Source organism: Pristiophorus japonicus, chromosome 15 (assembly GCF_044704955.1).
Source record: "Pristiophorus japonicus isolate sPriJap1 chromosome 15, sPriJap1.hap1, whole genome shotgun sequence".
In the NCBI taxonomy this organism is placed as follows: Eukaryota; Metazoa; Chordata; class Chondrichthyes; family Pristiophoridae; genus Pristiophorus; species Pristiophorus japonicus.
Window position 1 is genome coordinate 150,678,514 of NC_091991.1, and position 19,408 is coordinate 150,697,921.

General features: G+C 46.3%; 1 protein-coding gene across 1 annotated transcript in view; it reads left to right on the forward strand.

Moving 5' to 3' along the window:
• cacna1ha (calcium channel, voltage-dependent, T type, alpha 1H subunit a) overlaps nucleotides 1-2,076 on the forward strand; it is a 341,912-nt gene extending 339,836 nt beyond the window's left edge. Inside the window, exon 34 of the mRNA XM_070901103.1 lies at nucleotides 481-2,076. Coding sequence (XP_070757204.1) covers nucleotides 481-1,680 — 1,200 coding nt within the window. The 3' untranslated portion in view covers nucleotides 1,681-2,076. The remainder of the gene's footprint in view (nucleotides 1-480) is intronic.
• Nucleotides 2,077-19,408: the final 17,332 nt, after the last annotated feature.

Here is a 19,408-nt window from a genome sequence, read left to right on the forward strand (position 1 = left end):
GGCTGGCCTGTGATGCCCCTGGGCCCGAACTCGCACCTCCCCTGGGCCCCCTACACCAACATAGTCGGCTCTTAACTATCCTGTGAAGTGACCTAGCAAGCCACTTAGTTGTATCAAACTGTATTTGGGATGAGCAATAAATGCCAGCTTTGTCAGCGACACCCACATCCCGAAAACGAATTTTAAAAAAAATGATTAATTAGCCATAAAGCAATTTGGGATGTCCTGAGAACATGAAAGGCACTATATGAAATGCATTTTTTTATTTCTATACCACGGCAGGTGTTACTGCCTTTAGGAGAGGAAGTGAAAAATTCATGAGGGGATTGGGAGAGTCTGTAAAATCAAGAATACAAGGCGAAAGAGACTAATTTGTTTAGATTCATGCTGTGCAGCAGCAGCAAAGTTTCACAAAATATTTATGGTGAAACATTTTCAGTGTGAATTTGCTCTGATGTTTTGTGATTGCTTATGTTCCAGGAATCAGTCAGAAATGACTCTGTGGATATTGAGTCTAAAAACAGTCTGAGGATTCAGTCCGACAATAGTCTGTACCCAAAAGTTTCACCTCATTGCATCTTGGTTCCACCATTAATACACTCCCAACCATTGTTTCCAAATATCACCCCTCAGCCTTCGCCACTGTTAGATCAACGCAGCAGGCAATCGAGTGTCCACACGCACAAGCAGGTCTACAGCCAACGCAGCATCCCAAGCCGCTCACCCAGTCAAAGCAGTGGCAGCAACAGCCCAGCGAGCTCCTTCTTCAACTCTGTGGACCCAGTTGACGAAGAAGTGCGGCACATCAACAATTCTGCGAGACAGTCCGAAGCGAGAAGCCTGTCGTTATCACCTTTCCTCTCTCCCAGTCCATCAGTTGCGGCTTTAAAGAACTCTAACAGCACAACTGGTTTGGCTGAAGTTGGCAGGGAGAAAGACTTGAAGAAGTTCTATAGTGTTGATGCGCAGGGATTATTGACGAAGCCTTCTTGGGCAGATGACCCAAGGAGACATTCAATTGAAATATGCCCATCGATTGACGATGAAGACGCAAGCTTACAGTTTGAAGGTGCATTTTCTAATGAAGAAAAGCGAGAACCTTCTGTCCATGTTCAGTCAGATTCTGAATATATTCTTGCCGCTCGAAGAAAGAAAAAAATGAGTCCACCTTGTATCTCAATAGAGCCTCCCATAGAGAGTGAAAGTGGACCAGCTTCTCACACTGCAGCGTCTGGAGCCAGGTTGCATTTACGTAAGCGCACACTATCCTTTGAGTCTATGGCCCATAGAGATTCTTTAGAACTGGTAGACTTGCAGCCTGGGGATCAGACCTCAAAAACAGACCAACAAATTCCTCCGGCCTGTCAAAGCAAGCATCTTACCATCCCAGACTTTTCATTCGACCACTCAGATGTGAGTTCGTTAAGCAGTTTATCTGATCTGTTTTCCGACAGCAATCACTCAACTCCTTCTTCTAGTGTCTCTATGGATTCCAGGGTAGAATTACTGGGCTTCGAACTGAAGAAAATAGAGCATTTAAAAAAGTCGAGTGGAAACCCAGACAGTCACAGGCCTGAAAACAGTAAAGAGATGCACAATGTCACCAGAAGCCCTCTTAGGAAGCGGGAACTTATCCGCATGACTAACACACGAGAAGACACAGATGATCTTGTGGTATAGCTGGGATGGATAAACTTGCTGGGGAAAAAAATGACTTAATGAATGCCAATCAACCACTGTAAAACAGAGACTATTACTCTGTCTAATGGTATCTGTTGTTTGATCCCTTGTCATTGCTTCAAGGAGTTTGTAAAGGGATGCAAAAAAAATGGGATATGCAAACATTTTTTGAATGGAACTTGATTAGCTTCCCATAGCTCAATCACATTGATTTGAGTCTGATTTATGTGTACTGGCACTTTATTGTGCAAAGCGACAGTATGCAGAAGTGCAGGAAAGATGAGAACTGTATAGCACTGTAATGTTTGCAATGTATATACAAATAATTATGTATTAGTGAGAAATAATTTAATTATGTCTTCATAATGCACATATTTTTATATAGAACCGTAATGTTTTGCACACTTAAAATTGAATTCCAAGTTGAGTGGTGTTTTCTGGTGTTTAAGTGGAATGTATATAATTTAGATTTTTTTTTCTTTTCCTTTTCTGCTTGCTCATATTAGCCGTATATTCTGAATGTTTACTTTTTTAACATAAAACTCCTTGACTGAGAACCAAATTACTACTGGATTGTAGTCAGTGCAATAATAGACTAATTCAATGTTCAGTTTTTTGTTAAGAAAAAGAGTCACGTTTTCAACCAGGTTAAATTGCAATAAATTAAAGAACCAATAGAGAATAATAAGGCACACTAATATTAGGAATGTGTCGAACAAAAAATGAATGAAGTTAAAATCAAACGGCAAATTATTTATTCAATTGCATTTTATTTACAGTTTGTAAGTTATTGATGGTATTTGTAAAGTTACATGCATTTCCTGGTCAATGGTGTTAAATGTTGTCTTTGAAAGCAAACCTGTTTATGTTTACTATATTGCATCTATCATGCAAGAGATAGCTGTAACTTCATTCTTAAAAGCCTGTTTCTATGCTTAACTTTTTTTTTAGCTTTTAGCTAATCTGTTTCACAAAAATATCTTCAAGTTGTTTTTAAGTGTACAATAAATTAGTGCTTCTGTCTTAATAAAAAATATCCTGCACATTGTGGGTAATATTCTTGTTTGAATCGCAATAATAATATATGATTGACAGAGATGGAAAACTATTTTCACAGGTAATGTAATTTTTTATATTATGTACTGTCTAAACAGAATTTCTTTCCAGAAGTCTGGAGAAACAATTTTGACATTTAGGCAGTGTTCTAAAAGTTGGGATACGATCGAGGCCGAGAAACTGCGGTCAGAGGCGTGCCTCAGGAGTATGCCTCTTGTTATATATGCATGCCAATGATGTACTGAACACTAGACCTGAATGTACCTTCACCCTGTATATATCTTACCTGTACACCAGAGGGTGCTGCTGCTGGAGACCTAAGGATCACCTGTACACTGCAGGTAACCAAGTATAAAAGGGAGCTCACCTCTTGGTGTCCTCACTCTAGGAGCTGCAATAAAGGACTACAGTCTATACAGTTCAAGTGCCATACCCCTGCCTCGTGGAGTCATTAACAGAGTGCCTACATACACAATGACTGGCGATGAGGTCACGAATCCCACGCACAAAATGTCTAATCTCAGCAACTTCCAACAATTCACCGATGGGGAAGATTGGGACGCCTTCGTGGAAAGGTTAGAACACTTCTTCATAGCCAACGACCTGGCTGGGGACTCACCAGCCACACTGGCGAACAAGCGCAGGGCCATCCTGCTTAGCAGTTGTGGGCCCACTATCAACGGCCTCGTCGGGGACCTACTAGCCCCAAAGAAGACAACAACCAAGAGCTATGGGAAACTCGTAACCCTAAATCAAGAGCAACTGAAACCAAAAGAGAGCATCCTCACAGCCAGGCACCGGTTTTACACTCACAGGCGACCCGAAGGCCAAGAAATTGCTAAGTATGTGGCAGATTTAAGAAGATTGACTGCACCGTGTGATTTTGGCGACCACCTCACCGAAGCACTAAAGAACATATTTGTTATTAGAATTGGCCACGAGGCCTCCTCCACAAACTGCTCTCTGCGGACATCACAGTTACCCTGCAGAAGGCAATTAAAGTGAGCCAGGCCTACGTGATTTTGGTTGTTGACTCCAAACGAACGATGACCCACACCCAGGACTCTAAACCGATGAGCGCAGTGAACAGAATGGCGACTTTCAAAGGCAGAAATGCTACCCTGGGTCCCACAACCCTGAGTCCGCCACATGGGGCCAACCGGCTAGCCCCGTGCTGGCGCTGTGGAGGAAACCACATGGCCCACCAGTGCCGCTACAAAGACTATACCTGCAAAGGCTGCAACACAAAAGTTCACCTTCAGAGAACGTGCAGAAGAAGCTTTACTCACCGCGTCGCTGAAGAGTTGGCTGATCACCGGGGCTCTGACACTGATGAAGACGAAGCTGTTCACTCCTGGAAGAAGAGTATGGACTTTATACCTGTCCACCGAGAGTTCCCCGTGGAAGATGGAAGTGGACATCAACAGAGTTCCAGTTTCGATGGCGATCAGGGGCGAGCCAGTCTTTGATGAGCCAGACGACCTTGAAAAACTTTGAATCAATCCCGCCAAACGACCAAAACTGTCTCCTGTCCAGGCAAAGCTGCTCACCTACACCAAAGGCACCATCCCAGTCGTTGACAGCATGGACGTCCAGGTCTCCCAGGGTGGCGTGATGAACAAGCTTCCCCTGTGGATTGTTGCCGGCGATGGTCCAATGCTGCTGGGAAGAATTTGGATGAAGCAGTCCAAATCAGTCGAAGTAACGACGGCCTCCGGGCCCCAGCAATTGACATCCCACGCAGCCCAAAACTTGGATCCATTGCTGCACCAAGAAATCCTACCGTCCAGCTCGACTGCGTGGCAACGACTGTACAACACCATGGCAGGGTCATCAAACCGAACGTCCAAACCTCACCTTCAGGGCCGTGATAGGACTGCGAGGGAAAAAGATCGACGAAAAAGATGGATTCCTGACGTCTGTGGCCGAACCTGAGAAGAAAAAGATCACCACGGCCTACCTCGAGGAGAGCAAGAAGATGGCGGCCGCACCACAAGGCGAAGAATCCAGAATCAAAATGGCCGCGACCAGACCACGATGGGCAGCGTTGGAGGAACGACACGTGGCACCGAGCGACGAACCAGATTGGAAGGCCCCCTTAAAGGAGACCGGTAACCCAAAGAAATTAAAGGGACAGTTTCACTCGAGGCACAGCACTGCCAAGGACTTTAAAGTTTAGAGAGAAAACGGGTAATTATAGACCGATTAGTCTGACATCAGTAGTGGCATCAATTATAGACCGATTAGTCTGACATCAGATGCTTGATGAATCTTCTGGAGTTTTTTGAGCATGTAACTAGCAGAGTGGACAAGGGAGAACAGTGGATGTGGTGTATTTGGACTTTCAAAAGGCTTTTGACAAGGTCCCACACAAGAGATTGGTGTGCAAAATCAAAGCGCATGGTATTGGAGGTAATGTACTGACGTGGATAGAGAACTGGTTGGCAGATAGGAAGCAGAAAGTTGGGATAAACGGGTCCTTTTCAGAATGGCAGGCAGTGATAGTGGAGTGCCACAGGGCTCAGTGCTGGGACCCCAGCTCTTTATAATATACATTAATGATTTAGATGAAGGAATTTAGTGTAATATCTCCAGGTTTGCAGACGACACTAAACTAGGTGGCGGTGTGAGCTAGGATGCTAAGAGGCTGCAGGGTGACTTGGACAGGTTAGGTGAGTGGGCAAATGCATGGCAGATGCAGTTTAATGTGGATAAATGTGAGGTTATCCACTTTGGGGGCAAAAACACGAAGGCAGAATATTATCTGAATGGTGGCAGATTAGGAAAAGGGGAGGTGCAACGAGACCTGGGTGTCATGGTTCATCAGTCATTGAAAGTTGGTATGCAGGTACAGCAGGCGGTGAAGAAAGCAAACGGCATGTTGGCCTTCATAGCGAGGGGATTTGAGTATAGGAGCAGGGAGGTCTTACTGCAGTTATACAGGGCCTTGGTGAGACCTCACCTGGAATATTGTGTTCAGTTTTGGTCTCCTAATCTGAGGAATGATGTTCTTGCTATTGAGGGAGTGCAGCGAAGGTTCACCTGACTGATTCCAGGGGTAGCTGGACTGACATATGAGGAGAGACTGGATCAACTGAGCCTTTATACACTGGAGTTTAGAAGGATGAGAGGGGATCTCATAGAAATGTATAAGATTCTGATGGGACTGGACAGGTTAGATGTGGGAAGAATGTTCCCGATGTTGGGGAAGTCCAGAACCAGGGGACACAGTCTTAGGATAAGGGGTAGGCCATTTAGGAGACTGAGATGAGGAGAAACTTCTTCACTCAGAGAGTTGTTAACCTGTGGAATTCCCTGCCGCAGAGTTGTTGATGTCAGTTCATTGGATATATTCAAGAGGGAGTTGGATATGGCCCTTACGGCTAAAGGGATCAAGGGGTATGGAGAGAAAGCGGGAAAGGGGTACTGAGGGAATGATCAGCCATGATTTTATTGAATGGTGGTGCAGGCTCGAAGGGCTGAATGGCCTACTCCTGCACCTATTTTCTATGTTTCTAAAAGTGCAGTAAGCAAATGTAGATATGCAAATGTAACGTTGAATTGTGATGCCGGCGTAACTGATGAGGAAAAGGTAATGAATGCTTGTGAAAGTGATGTTAGCAACAAGTTTGTACTGCTAAATGATGATGATAGAAATGTTAATATGACTAATGTAACCCTGTATGGAGACACAGAGATACAAGAAAGTGTTGTAAGTGCTAAAAGCAATAATGTAAACAGTGATAACAGTGTAAAATCGACTATTTGTAATCGGAGCCAATGTGTCATGTATGCAGAAAGTAGACTGATAGAGGATACCGGGTTCTACAGGTACAATGTAAATGCCAGAGATATCCCCCTGTGGGAGACCCCCAGGTCCAGCGGGCTACCTAACCATGTAGCCTGGACTTTTGGGACAAATGTGATGCCCCAAGAAGGGCTCCCACACACCCAGTGGGAGCAGACCCACTGCAGAGACAGCGGTCAATGGACAGCACAGCCACCACCACTGGCAACCTGCCCCAGATCAGCCCTACCCCCCCCCTGGCCACCAGGGCCAGCACCAGGAGCAAGAGGCCAGTACCCTCCAGCTTTCCTGGCAGACCCTGGGATGACCAGACTTCCACCACCAATAGAGGACAAAGAGTCCACACAGTCCTGTGGCCCTGCCCACCACCACACACCACCATTTACCCACTCTACAGTGTATGTACCCTACCCATTGCACTGACTCCCTCACTGAGGGGTCCTACAACAGTGTCACCCACATGGTCTGTGTGTGAAGGGGGGGAAATGTATGAGGTTAGCCTTAAGCACAAGGATCACACCTGGCACTCACAAAACCCTCACCACAACCTCCCACAACCCACTACTGATCACCTCCCCAGGTCATAGCAATAAGGACTTGAAAAAGGCTTAGGGGGGAATTGTTGTTATATATGCATGCCAATGATGTACTGAACATTAGACCTCAATGTACCTTCACCCTATATATACCTTACCTGTACACCAGTGGGTGCTGCTGCTGGAGACCTAAGGGTCACCTGTACAATGCAGGTAACCCAGTATAAAAGGGAGCTCGCCTCTTGGTGTCCTCACTCTAGGAGCTGCATTAAAGGACTACAATCTATACAGTTCAAGTGCCATACCCCTGCCTCGTGGAGACATTAACAGAGTGCCTACATACACAATACCTCTGACCCGCGAAACAATTCCGAAGGAACCTTCTGGTGTCCAGGCTGCGAAGAGTTGCAGTCTCAGGCCTCCCAGCGGACGTCAGTGTAAAAGCCCACAGATCCCAGGGACGCAGGTGGTTCAGAATCATCCCTGGGATTACATGGGCCTGGTCTTCCAATGACAAAGGAGGATTCCATTGCAATCATTTATGAAGAGAATCCCTAATGGTATGCAATGGAATCCTCAAATAATTATATAATGTACGTAATTCTAATAATTATAAATGTACTTAATTGCAATTTTATTCAGAAGTTCCTTCCTTGCACCAATCTCTAAATACTAAATTTTTGCTAAATAATTTTAAACATTTTAATCCAGGCCAATATTTGCATAAACTCATTTAAAGTGTATGTGCATTTTTGGGGACTTTTAACTGTTTTATTTAAGTCTTATATGTACCCCTATGCTGATGAAAGAAGGCCCTATACCTGCTTTTACCAGCCATGAGTTGCTGAGCAGTTGTTGGCCAAATAGCCCAACTCTGCGCCAGCAATACTCATTTTTCAGGAGGTTCGGATGATCTGTCAATTTATACCTTGACAGATTGCAAGTTCTGGATTTCGCACATGTGCAAGCGCAAGTGAAAATCCGCATTTCAAATGGATTACAATGGCGTCCTCTGAAAGGACACCGTCACAGAGACCACAATTTCAGTTCCCAAGATTTTGCTTAAGTGGTTTTTAAAAGATTGAATAAAACCATTTAAAGCTACAAAAGTTAGTGGGCTCTATTTTCCTCTTTGCCGATTTTTGGCGCCCAGTAGGATGTACAGTCGCTTTTTCTGTGCCCGATTGCGCCATAAAAATATACAATTTTCGCCAAAGTAAAATGCAATTTTGGCATTGCGGAAGCTGGTTAAATCTGGGGGTGGAGCTTCAAATATGCGCCGAAAAGTCAGTGAGCATGCGCCGGCAAAAAATCCCTTTTCCACATGATGGGTGTGTCCACGCATCCACCATGAACTTCCTGGTCTGGATCAGCAACTTGTGAGAACACATTCGGATCGGAGCTGGATCTGGACGTTTAAATTTTAGCTGCAAAAGATGGATTCAGCGGAAGGGGGAAGGGCTATGAGATTTCAAGCAGAAGAAATTGAGCCCCTGGTCGACATCATTGAGAGGAGATGGGATGTGCTGGAGAACAAAGGAAGAATGGGACAAAAGAAACTGAAACCCTCTACTAGCAAAACTTTGGGAACAAGTTGCAGAAGAGCTCAATGTAGTGGCCATGATCCCGAAGAGCGGCGTGCAGGTCAAAAATGAGTGGCAGGACTTTGGCCAAGCAGTTACTGTAAGTATTTATGCGCTGCAATTATTTTTGTAAATGTGACTAATGTGTGTGTGTGTGTGTGGCATCCACAGCAGAAGCACCCTCTCTTTAAAAAGTTCTGTTTTCATCTTTGCAGAGGAAGGTGTCACAGATCAACCAAGAAAGGTCAAAAACTAGAGGAGGTGTGCCAAGTAGGCAGCAATTAACAGCTGTGGAACAGAGGATCTCTGATATGATTAAATCTCTCGAGAAGATCCACGACCAATGTGGACGCTGGGCCCAGGTTACCGACAGAGTGTAAGCGTACTCATGTCACCCTGCCCCGTCCCCTGCTATCCAAACATCTGGTCCGTTATGTTTTGCAGATGTTGCGCATCAGGAAAAGACAGAAGCTGAAGCAGAAGATCAGGAAGCCGTCAGTTCAGATATTTTTCATCAACTTCAGGACGAGCATAAGCTGGACAATGAAGGGCAGCAGGAAGACCCCATAATATGGTAGAATTCTTCATTAAAATGGAGAGTGACACAGTTAATTCAGAGACTAGGGTCCTGAACTTAAAGAAAGGTAACTTCGATGGTATGAGACTTGAATTGGCCTGGATAGACTGGCAAATGATACTTAAAGGGCTGATGGTGGATAGGCAATGGCAGACATTTAAAGATCACATGGATGAACTACAACAATTGTATATCCCTGTCTGGCGTAAAAATAAAAAGGGGAAGGTGGCTCAACCGTGGCTAACAAGGGAATGTAGGGATAGTGTTAAATCCAAGGAAGAGGCATATAAATTGGCCAGAAAAAGCAGCAAACCTGAGGACTGGGAGAAATTTAGAATCCAGCAGAGGAGGACTAAGGGTTAAATTAGGAGGGGGAAAATAGAGTATGAGAGTAATCTTGCAGGGAACATAAAAACTGACTGCAAAAGCTTCTATAGATATGTGACGAGAAAAAGATTAGTGAAGATTAATGTAGGTCCTTTGCAGTCAGAATCAGGTGAATTCATAATGGGGAACAAGGAAATGGGAGACCAATTGAACAAATACTTTGATTCTGTCTTCACTAAGGAAGACACGAATAACCTCCGGAAAATAATAGGGGACCAAGGGTCTAGCAAGAAGGAGGAACTGAAGGAAATCCTTATTAGTCAGGAAATTGTGTTAGGGAAATTGATGGTTTTGAAGGCCAATAAATCCCCAGGGCCTGATAGTCTGCATCCCAGAGTACTTAAGGAGGTGGCCCTAAAAATAGTGGATGCATTGGTGATCATTTTCCAACATTCCATAGACTCTGGATCAGTTCCTATGGATTGGAGGGTTGCTAATGTAACCCCACTTTTTAAAAAAGGAGGGAGAGAGAAAACAGGGAATTATAGACCGGTTAGCCTGACATCAGTAGTGGGGAAAATATTGGAATCAATTATTAAAGATGTAATAGCAGCGTATTTGGAAAGCAGTGACAGGATCGGTCCAAGTCAGCATGGATTTATGAAGGGGAAATCTTTTTTGAGGATGTAACTAATAAAGTGGACAAGGGAGAACCAGTGGATGTGGTGTATTTGGACTTTCAAATACATGGCATGCAGGTACAGCAGGTGGTGAAGAAGGGAAATGGCATGTTGGCCTTCATAGCAAGAGGATTTGAGTATAGGAATAGGGAGGTCTTACTGCAGTTGTACAGGGCCTTGGTGAGACCACACCTTGAATATTGTGTACAGTTTTGAGCTCCTAATCTGAGGAAGAACATTCTTGCTTTTGAGGGAGTGCAGCGAAGATTCACCAGACTGATTCCTGGGATGGCAAGACTGACATATCAAGAAAGACTGGATCAACTGGGCTTGTATTCACTGGAGTTCAGAAGAATGAGAGGGGATCTCATAGAAACATATAAAATTCTGACGGAATTGGACAGGTTAGATGCAGGAAGAAGGTTCCCGATGTTGTGGAAGTCCAGAACCAGGGGTCACAGTCTAAGGATAAGGGGTAAGCCATTTAGGACCGAGATGAGGAGAAACTTCTTCATTCTGAGAATTTTGAACCTGTGGAATTCTCTATCACAGAAAGTTGTTGAGGCCAGTTCGTTAGGTACACTCAAAAGGGAGTTAGATGTGGCCCTTACGGCTAAAGGGATCAAGTGGTATAGAGGCAAAGCAGGAATGGGGTACTGAAGTTGCATGATCATATTGAATTGTGGTGCAGTCTCGAAGGGCCGAATGGCCTACTCCTGCACCTATTTTCTATGATGACATGGTTACATTGCAACTGGAGCCGGTGAACCCCCTGAGGACGCCAAACCCTTTGCTGGGCGATACAACCGATGCGACATTTCATGGGGTAGAGTCTGAGACTGCAGGTCCCAGTGGGTTGCAGCAAGCCACACCTGGGAGATGGGCAAGGAGGGTGGGAAGGAGAGCTCAACCTGAAACGCAGGATGCAGGGGATATAGGACAGATCATGGCAATGAGTAGGGTGACTATTGAGATAATCAGATCGCTCCTGGCCACCATGTGAGGGTAGAATTACATAAGAACGTAAGAAATAGGAGCAGGAGTAGGCCCCTCGAGCCTGCTCTTCCATTTAATAAGATCATGGTTGATCTGATCATGGACTCAGCTCCACTTCCCTGCCCGCTCCCAATAACCCTTTATTCCCTTATCGCTCAAAAATCTATCTCCGCCTTAAATATATTCAGTGACCCAGCCTCCACAGCTCTCTGGGGCAGAGAATTCCATAGATTTACAACCCTCTGAGAGAAGAAATTTCTCCTCATCTCAGTTTTAAATGGGCGGCCCCTTATTCTGAGACTATGTCCCCTAATTTTACTTTCCCCTATGAGTGGAAACATCCTCTCTGCATCCACCTTTATTGAGCCCCCTCATTATCTTATATGTTTCAATAAGATCATCTCTCATTGTTCTAAACTCCAATGTGTATAGGCCCAACCTACTCAACCTATCTTCATAAGTCACCCCCTCATCTCTGGAACCAACCTAGTGAACTTTCTCTGAACAGTCTCAATGCAAGTATATCCTTTCTTAAATACGGAGACCAAAACTGTACGCAGTACTCCAGGTGTGGCCTTATCAATACCCTGTACAGTTGCAGCAAGACTTCTCTGCTTTTATACTCTATCCCCCTTGCAATAAAGGCCAACATTCCATTTGCCTTCTTGATTACTTGCTGTACCTGCATACTAACTTTTTGTGTTTTATGCACAAAGACCCCCAGGTTCCTCTGTTCTGCAGCACTTTGCAATTTTTCTCCATTTAAATTATAATTTGCTTTTTCTATTTTTTCTGCCAAAGTGAATAACCTCACATTTTCCCACGTTATACTCCATCTGCCAAATTTTTGCCCACTCACTTAGCCTGTCTATATCCCTTTGCAGATTTTGTGCGTCCGCCTTGCAAATTTGCTTTCCCACCCATCTTTGTATCATCAGCAAACTTGGCTACATTACTCTCGGTCCCTTCATCCAAGTCATTAATATAGATTGTAAATAGTTGAGGACCCAGCACCGATCCCTGCGGCATCCCATTAGTTACTGTTTGCCAATCGGAAAATGATCTATTTATACCGACTCTCTGTTTTCTGTTAGTTAGGCAATCCTCTATCCATGCTAATATATTACCCCCAGCCCCGTGAACTTTTATCTTGTGCAGTAACCTTTTATGTGGCACCTTATCGAATGCCTTCTGGAAATCCAAATACACCACATTCACTGGTTCCCCCTTATCCACCCTGCTCGTTACATCCTCAAAGAACTCCAGCAAATTTGTCAAACATGATTTCCCTTTCATAAAACCGTGCTAACTCTGCTTGATTGAATTATGCTTTTCCAAATGTCCTGCTACTGCTTCCTTAATAATGGATTCCAGCATTTTCCCAACGACAGATGTTAGGCTAACTGGTCTGTAGTTTCCTGCTTTTTTGTCAGCCTCCTTTTTTAAATTAGGGGGACTTTCAGTAGAAGTAGCACCACTGTCTGGAGGAATGCGAGCAGTGTTGGGACAGATGAGGGATGGGATGTCGGAGATTAGTGAGGGAATGTCGGAGGCAGCTGGTGCAATGTCGGTACAGATTAGGGAGGGTATGTCGGAGATAATTGCTGCAATAAGTGGACACACCCAGGCTGTCATTGCGCAACAGTAATTGGCAGCATCAACTGCTGACACTCACTTTCCAATCCCCAGACCAAAGTCAGGTAGTGTGCCGGGGGTTCATTCACAGGCTGACGAAAAGTCCGATGATGAACCTGGGCCTTCCACAATGCTGTCTGCTAGGTCTGTCTCTGTCCAACCCCACTAACAACAAATGCGCCTTCAAGCAGAAAGCAGAAAAAACCTTGGGGTCATGGTGAGGAAGCAGAAGTCTGAGACAACGGGCATGGGTAGGGGTAGAGGCAATAACAGGGGCAAGAGGGGCACACAGCACTCAGGGCTTTGAATAAGGGGGAGGAGAGAGAGATGGCTACAGCTGGAGTTTGTTTGTTGCTGCTGCTACTTGTTTTCTTCATTGAAAAATTTAAAGTTTGATACAAAATGTATTATTAAAGTTAAGTAAAACTGTACAAATGTTTGCTAAAAATAATTATTTTTTAAATTTAAGCAAAATCCTGCAGATTATTTTTTGAATTAAAGCTACATAAACCAACACGACATTATTTTTTGAATTAAGACAATATAAACCAACACGACATTACATACATATGATGTACATTATTTTTTCACACTAACAGGTGCAGAGTCAACACTGTCGGGCCGCTTGGCCTTCAGGCACCAAAGCGATCACTGATTAGCAGCTGACGCAAGTCTCTAGCCAAGGCAATAGGTGGACGAGGCTGCATCCTCTGCCGTCGTCCTGCGGGTTGAGGTGGTGGCATGGGTTCGTCATCATCCTCCTCCTGCTGCTGGTCCTCTTCGTCTCCCTGCTGCTGCTGCTACTCCTCCTCCTCATCCTCGACCTCGTTGTCAGCCTCCTCATCCTCCTCTTCCTCCCTCCCCCTTCTCCCCTAAGGAGGATCTTCAATGTCCAGGGCCTCATGATGGCTAAGTTGTGCAGCACGCAGCACACAACAGTGAACTGAACAACGTAGTGAGGGACGTATTGCAGGTAGTCTCCAGAGTGGTCCAGGCCTCAGAAACACTGCCTCACTACACCAATTCCTTGCTCTATGATGCTCCATGTCGTTATGTGTGACATGTTGTACCGACGCTCTGGCTTAGTGCGGGGATTGCATAGGGGGTTCATAAGCCAGGTGGCGAGCCAGTACCCTTTGTCCCCGAGCAATCAGCTCTGCCCTTTTGGCAGCTCATGATACATGGTAGATATAACCCTCTCACGTAGGATGAAAGCATCATGGATGCTACCTGGGTATTTGGCATCCACTGCCATGATCCAATGCAGATCGTCACAAATGAGTTGCACATTTAGGGAATGGAACCTGTGGGACCTGATTAATTGGTTAACTGATTAACGAATTTTTATAATTATAGAGGAGCTGCATGCTGTGTACGTGCTCACTAACAATGGAAAAGATTGCAGCATGGTTGGGGCCAAAGCACAGTCACCGGGTTAAGCGCTGTTCCGACCAGATAACGAGAACATGTCGCGAGACAGTGAACAATAGGAAGAAGGGGCATTATATGGTAATCACATCATGACCAAGGCGATTGCTATTTGAAATGGACAGCTGGGTCATAACCAGCGGCCAGTCTGGAGTCGACAAACTGACCCCAGTAACAGCAGGGGGTCCAATCAGGGAATAGCCCGTGTAGCGACCCTTGGGACACCCCCTGTTCACAACTATAGTTGAAACTGTAACACGCGGTCGCGCGCTTTATTCTTAGTAACTGCAAGATGTAACTGAGCTAATAAAGTTTGCCTGTATACTACCACCGGACTCGAGTTTCGTCAACTGTTAAGAATAGGATACCCTACATTCTGGCATAGTCGGCAGGATCGCTGAATGACAGCCGCTGGGAGACCCTAGGACCCACATAGACACGAGGGTAAGGACACCTCTTAAATAAAGTCCCCATCCGAAGTCTTTCGCAGCAGACGTCATTCGCGCCCTCTTTGAAAGAACCATCGGTAGGTCGTATTAGGGTCGAGACCCCCGTAACAGAGAGCTCTCCACTCGACAGGGCATAAGGTCCTGTCCCGGACTTAAGGTCTACGTCGAACACCCGTCGAAACTAAGGGTTCTAAATTGACACAATGGCTGAAGGCGGAAACAAAAATCGTCCCACGACCGAAAAAGGAGGGCTGGCCCCACCGGAGGTCACGGACGAGGAAGTGTTAGAAAGTCTTCGGGAATACATCGAACAGCGGTTTGATTTACGAAAGACGTGCCGAAATTGAACAAAAGTACAGAACCTCTAAGGGTCAGTGGACCCTGGATGATATAAAAAGGGTATTGGGGAAAGCCACGCGCATGAAAGATAAAGAAAGGACCTGCTGGTCCCTGGCTGTCATGAGCCAAGTTCGACAGAGAAAAGAAATCGTGATCCAGTCCCAATTCAATTGGGATCTGAAAGCTGCTAAAGATCAAATCAAGGCACTTGGGGAACAAGTGACCAAGAAAAATTCAGAAATAGAGAAGAAAGGAAAAGAGATAACTAAACTGAAGGGTGAGATTAAAGATTCGGTCACAGCCAGTATGCAGGGGCTGCATCTGGAGTATAAAGCTGTCTGTCCAAGTCTGCACAGTAGGGAAAGAACACCGACAGCTGGAAAGGCAACAGGCGGGATTACTGACGTCGGATTCGAGCTCCTCGTCATCCGACGAAGACTCGGACGGCAGCGATGGATTCTACAGCCCTATATTAGCCCCACTAAAAACGCCGAGAGTTAAAGTAGAGACGACGACCAAGACGGTAGGCGGAACTAAGAAGCGCAAACAAAAATACGAGAATATGATAGTTCACATAGCCGTGGAACCCGAAAAAATAGATAAATGGTCGAAAGAACTCCAACACCCGAAAAAGGCGGGGGGGTGGGGGGGTGGGGGCGAGAACTTGGGAACAATTAGATCGACTGCGAAGTATTTACACACTTCTTCCTTTGGACGGAGTCCAGATTCTGACCGTCATGGTGTCGGGACGATCGGCACGTAAACTCTAGAGGGCAGTAAAAGAGGCACTTGGAGACACTGGACAGGCGATTGACGCAGCCTGGGAAGAAGTGAAAGAATGGTTAAGACAGTACGGGCCAGCAAGGACGGATTGGAGTAAGATTGCAGTGTGCCAGTAAAAAGGCACAGAGGAGATACTCGAGTATGAGGAGCGATTCAAATCTACGTGGCTGGAACATTCGGGTCTGCTTCAAGATGCAGAGCAGATGGATGACGAAAGGGTCGGACCCTTGAAGGCTACCTTTATGGCGGGATTGAAACCAGAACTATCTAAATTAGTGAAGGCGACCCTGGCAAATTGGGATGATCGGGGAACTTCCTTCGCGCAGTTGGTAGACCAGTGTAGCCAGTTAGATCGGGATTTAACTTCAAAGGTCCGCGTAATGCAGACTGGATGGAAACCAAATGACCGGGAGGGACAGACGTCCGGAAGACTGCCGGGAAAGTGCCACTATTGTGGTAACGAGGGACATTAGGCCCGATCGTGCCGAGTGAAGAAACAGAACAACCAGGGAAGCTCAGGGACGGGCCCAAAACAGGCCGACGGGTGGTCAGTGATGGAGCGGTTTAAAGAACTTTCCTTCGATCAGCAGCTGCAGTTCCTGGAGTGTGCAAAAAATCGTAGAGCCCATCCCATCCCCAGCAGGATCCCTGTTAGCATTAATACATCAACGCAGGGACGGACTATATGTCAGTGTGGGAGTGGGCGACCAAGAGATTGATTGTTTATTGGACACGGGGCAGAATTGACATGCGTGCCTGAAAATTATAAATTCCCACTCGACGGGACAACCCGTGCGGCACATGGAGTCGGAAGCCATAAGCTGATACTCCACTGAACCCAGCCGATGTGTTTGGTTCTGGGACCACATGAAATAACCGCATCGGTCTGGGTGGGACCGGTGGGACAACTCCTATCGGGATGGACATCTTGACGGCGGGATTAGTCTTAGACCAGAAACTGATCATCAAGTGTCCCCATACAGTACATGCTATGCTATCCATGAACCGGATTACCCAGGTGACCTCAGCCAGATGGACAACAGTCCTGGAAGCTCCAAACCTGCATATTGTACGAGCTAGCCCGGTTAACCTGGCCACCATGCTTCCCTGCCTGAAGAAGGGTATGAAGACCAGCACGACCGTGTGGGTATGTTAGAAGAAGCAGAAGGAGCCGCTGCGGCAGCCGAAGAGCCATTACCCAATCCGGACTTGATCCTGTTTACGGACGGGTCCTCATCTGTGGAGAATGGAATCTGGAAGGCAGGCTGGGCAGTCTCGACGCTGCACGAGGTAATAAGGAAGGGGGGGGACTCCCCGTCGGAGCCTCCGCTCAGCAGGCCGAATTGAGAGTGTTGGCTGAAGCCTGCAGGGTAGCCGAGGGACAAACAGCTAATACATACACGGATTCCAGGTATGCTTTTGGGGTGGCACATGATTTCGGCCAGTTATGGCGGAAGAGAGGATTCTTGACTGCAGCAAGAACCCCGATACGGGACGGAGCGGAAGTCCACGACCTACTTGAAGCATTACTGCTGCCAGAGAAGGTATCTATCCTGAAATGCAAGGCCCATACGAAGGAGAATACAGATGAGGCTAAAGGGAACGCACGGGCCGACCAGGCAGCTAAGGAAGCCGCCTTAATGGAACCAGAGAAGTGCACCCTTGTATGTCAACTGGGGACCCGAATGCTGACACAGGACCTGGCAAAAATGCAGGAGGAATGTCTCCAGACAGAAAAATGGGAATGGATAAGTGAAGGGATAAAGCTATGGATGGATGGAATGTGGAGGCAGCCTGAGACAGGAAAACCAGTGGCACCACAAGCGCTAATGCCCTTTTTGGCCCAATAAATACGCTCCTGGGAACACTCAGCCCCCCAACAAATGATGGCTCAATTCCAGAAGAGCTGATGGGGCAGGGGTTTTAGGAAACACGCTCAGCCCACGGTGGACAGGTGCGTCACTTTCCAGAAAAATAACCCAGGACCCTCCACTACAATGCCCCTTCTCCGACCTCCGGCCCCGGCAGGGCCTTGCCGAGATTTACAAGTAGATTACATCTCATTGCTCCCATGTCAGGGGTATACGAACATCTTAGTGATTGTGGATCGGTTCTCTAGGTGGGTGGAAGCCGTACCCACCCGAAGGAGCATCGCCACGCACACAGTTAAGATGCTGAGTAAAGACTATATACCTAGGTGGGGAGTCCCCGCAAATATTGACTCTGATCAGGGGACCCATTTTACTGAAGCCGTGTGCCGAGAGATCTGCAGATTGTTCAACATCACATGGAATCTACATTGCCCTTATCACCCACAGTCGTCAGGCCAAGTGGAGCGTATGAATCGAACTTTGAAACAACGACTGGCCAAGTACCTCCAAGAGGGGAGACCGTGGCCTCAAGCACTCCCAATGGTCTTGTGTAGCATCAGGACCACCCCAAACCGAACAACGGGCTTAAGCCCTTTTGAGGTGATCACCGGGAGACCAATGTCTCTCCCGGGGACCATCGATCTGCGAAAAGCAGACTGTCACCTGATGAGTGACACATTGTTGGAATATTGCCAGAATTTAACAAATGCTATCAGTTCTGCTTCTCAACAGGTAAATGCAGCTTGGGGTGAACCCCCGGAGGGAGGACACGATATCATCCCAGGAGTTTGGGTTTACGTAAAGAAAATACACAAAGAACCGCTGGAAGCCGAGTGAGAAGGACTGTGCCAAGTGTTACTGACTACCCGATCGGCGGTTAAAATCCAAGGGAAGAAGGCTTGGATCCACGCCTCGCACGTTAAACGGACACCCGTATCGGAAACAGACTAAAAGAACTGAACTTTTGAACTCAACAAAATGTTTGGACTGATTGTACTCGTGGGTCTGACCCTATCTCTGTGCAACATGGAGCTACATGTAAATACTTTTATGTACATGGCATATAGCTTATGCTAAGGAAGCCAACATCTCCAGTTGTTGGGTATGTGCACAGGTACCTACCCATTCAAAGGGAGAAATTCCTTTGAGAACGATCCCCCACAATGAATCTGAGATGGCGGAATGGTTTTTTAACCAGAACCGTACGAACGGGAACAGGGTCAACAGTCTGGGGGAAGACGTAGGATTACCAAAGGCCAAATGGCGGTCGGCGGGTTATGGGTTAAACACCTTTTTGGAGTGGTATCAGCCCAATTATAACCATACCCTAAAACCCCCGTTCTTGGCCCTCACTAACACATCAGGGATAGGAAGGCCACAAGGGTCGGTATGTCTGATCAGAAACCAAACCGGAGGGCAGAAAATGGGAAATAGTATGTGTAGGCAAAACGTGAATATGATGAAAGGAAGCATGCAGAGCTTCCTGCATTTCCCGAATAAGACCACCCCGGGCCAGAACTTTACACAAGGATGGGTAGTGATAGGAGGTGACCGATATTCCCCATACAACGGTACCTACTTTATTTGCGGCCACAGGGCTTATTCCTGGCTGCCACAGAACTGGACAGGATCTTGTTATTTGGGTTATGCGATAGCCTAC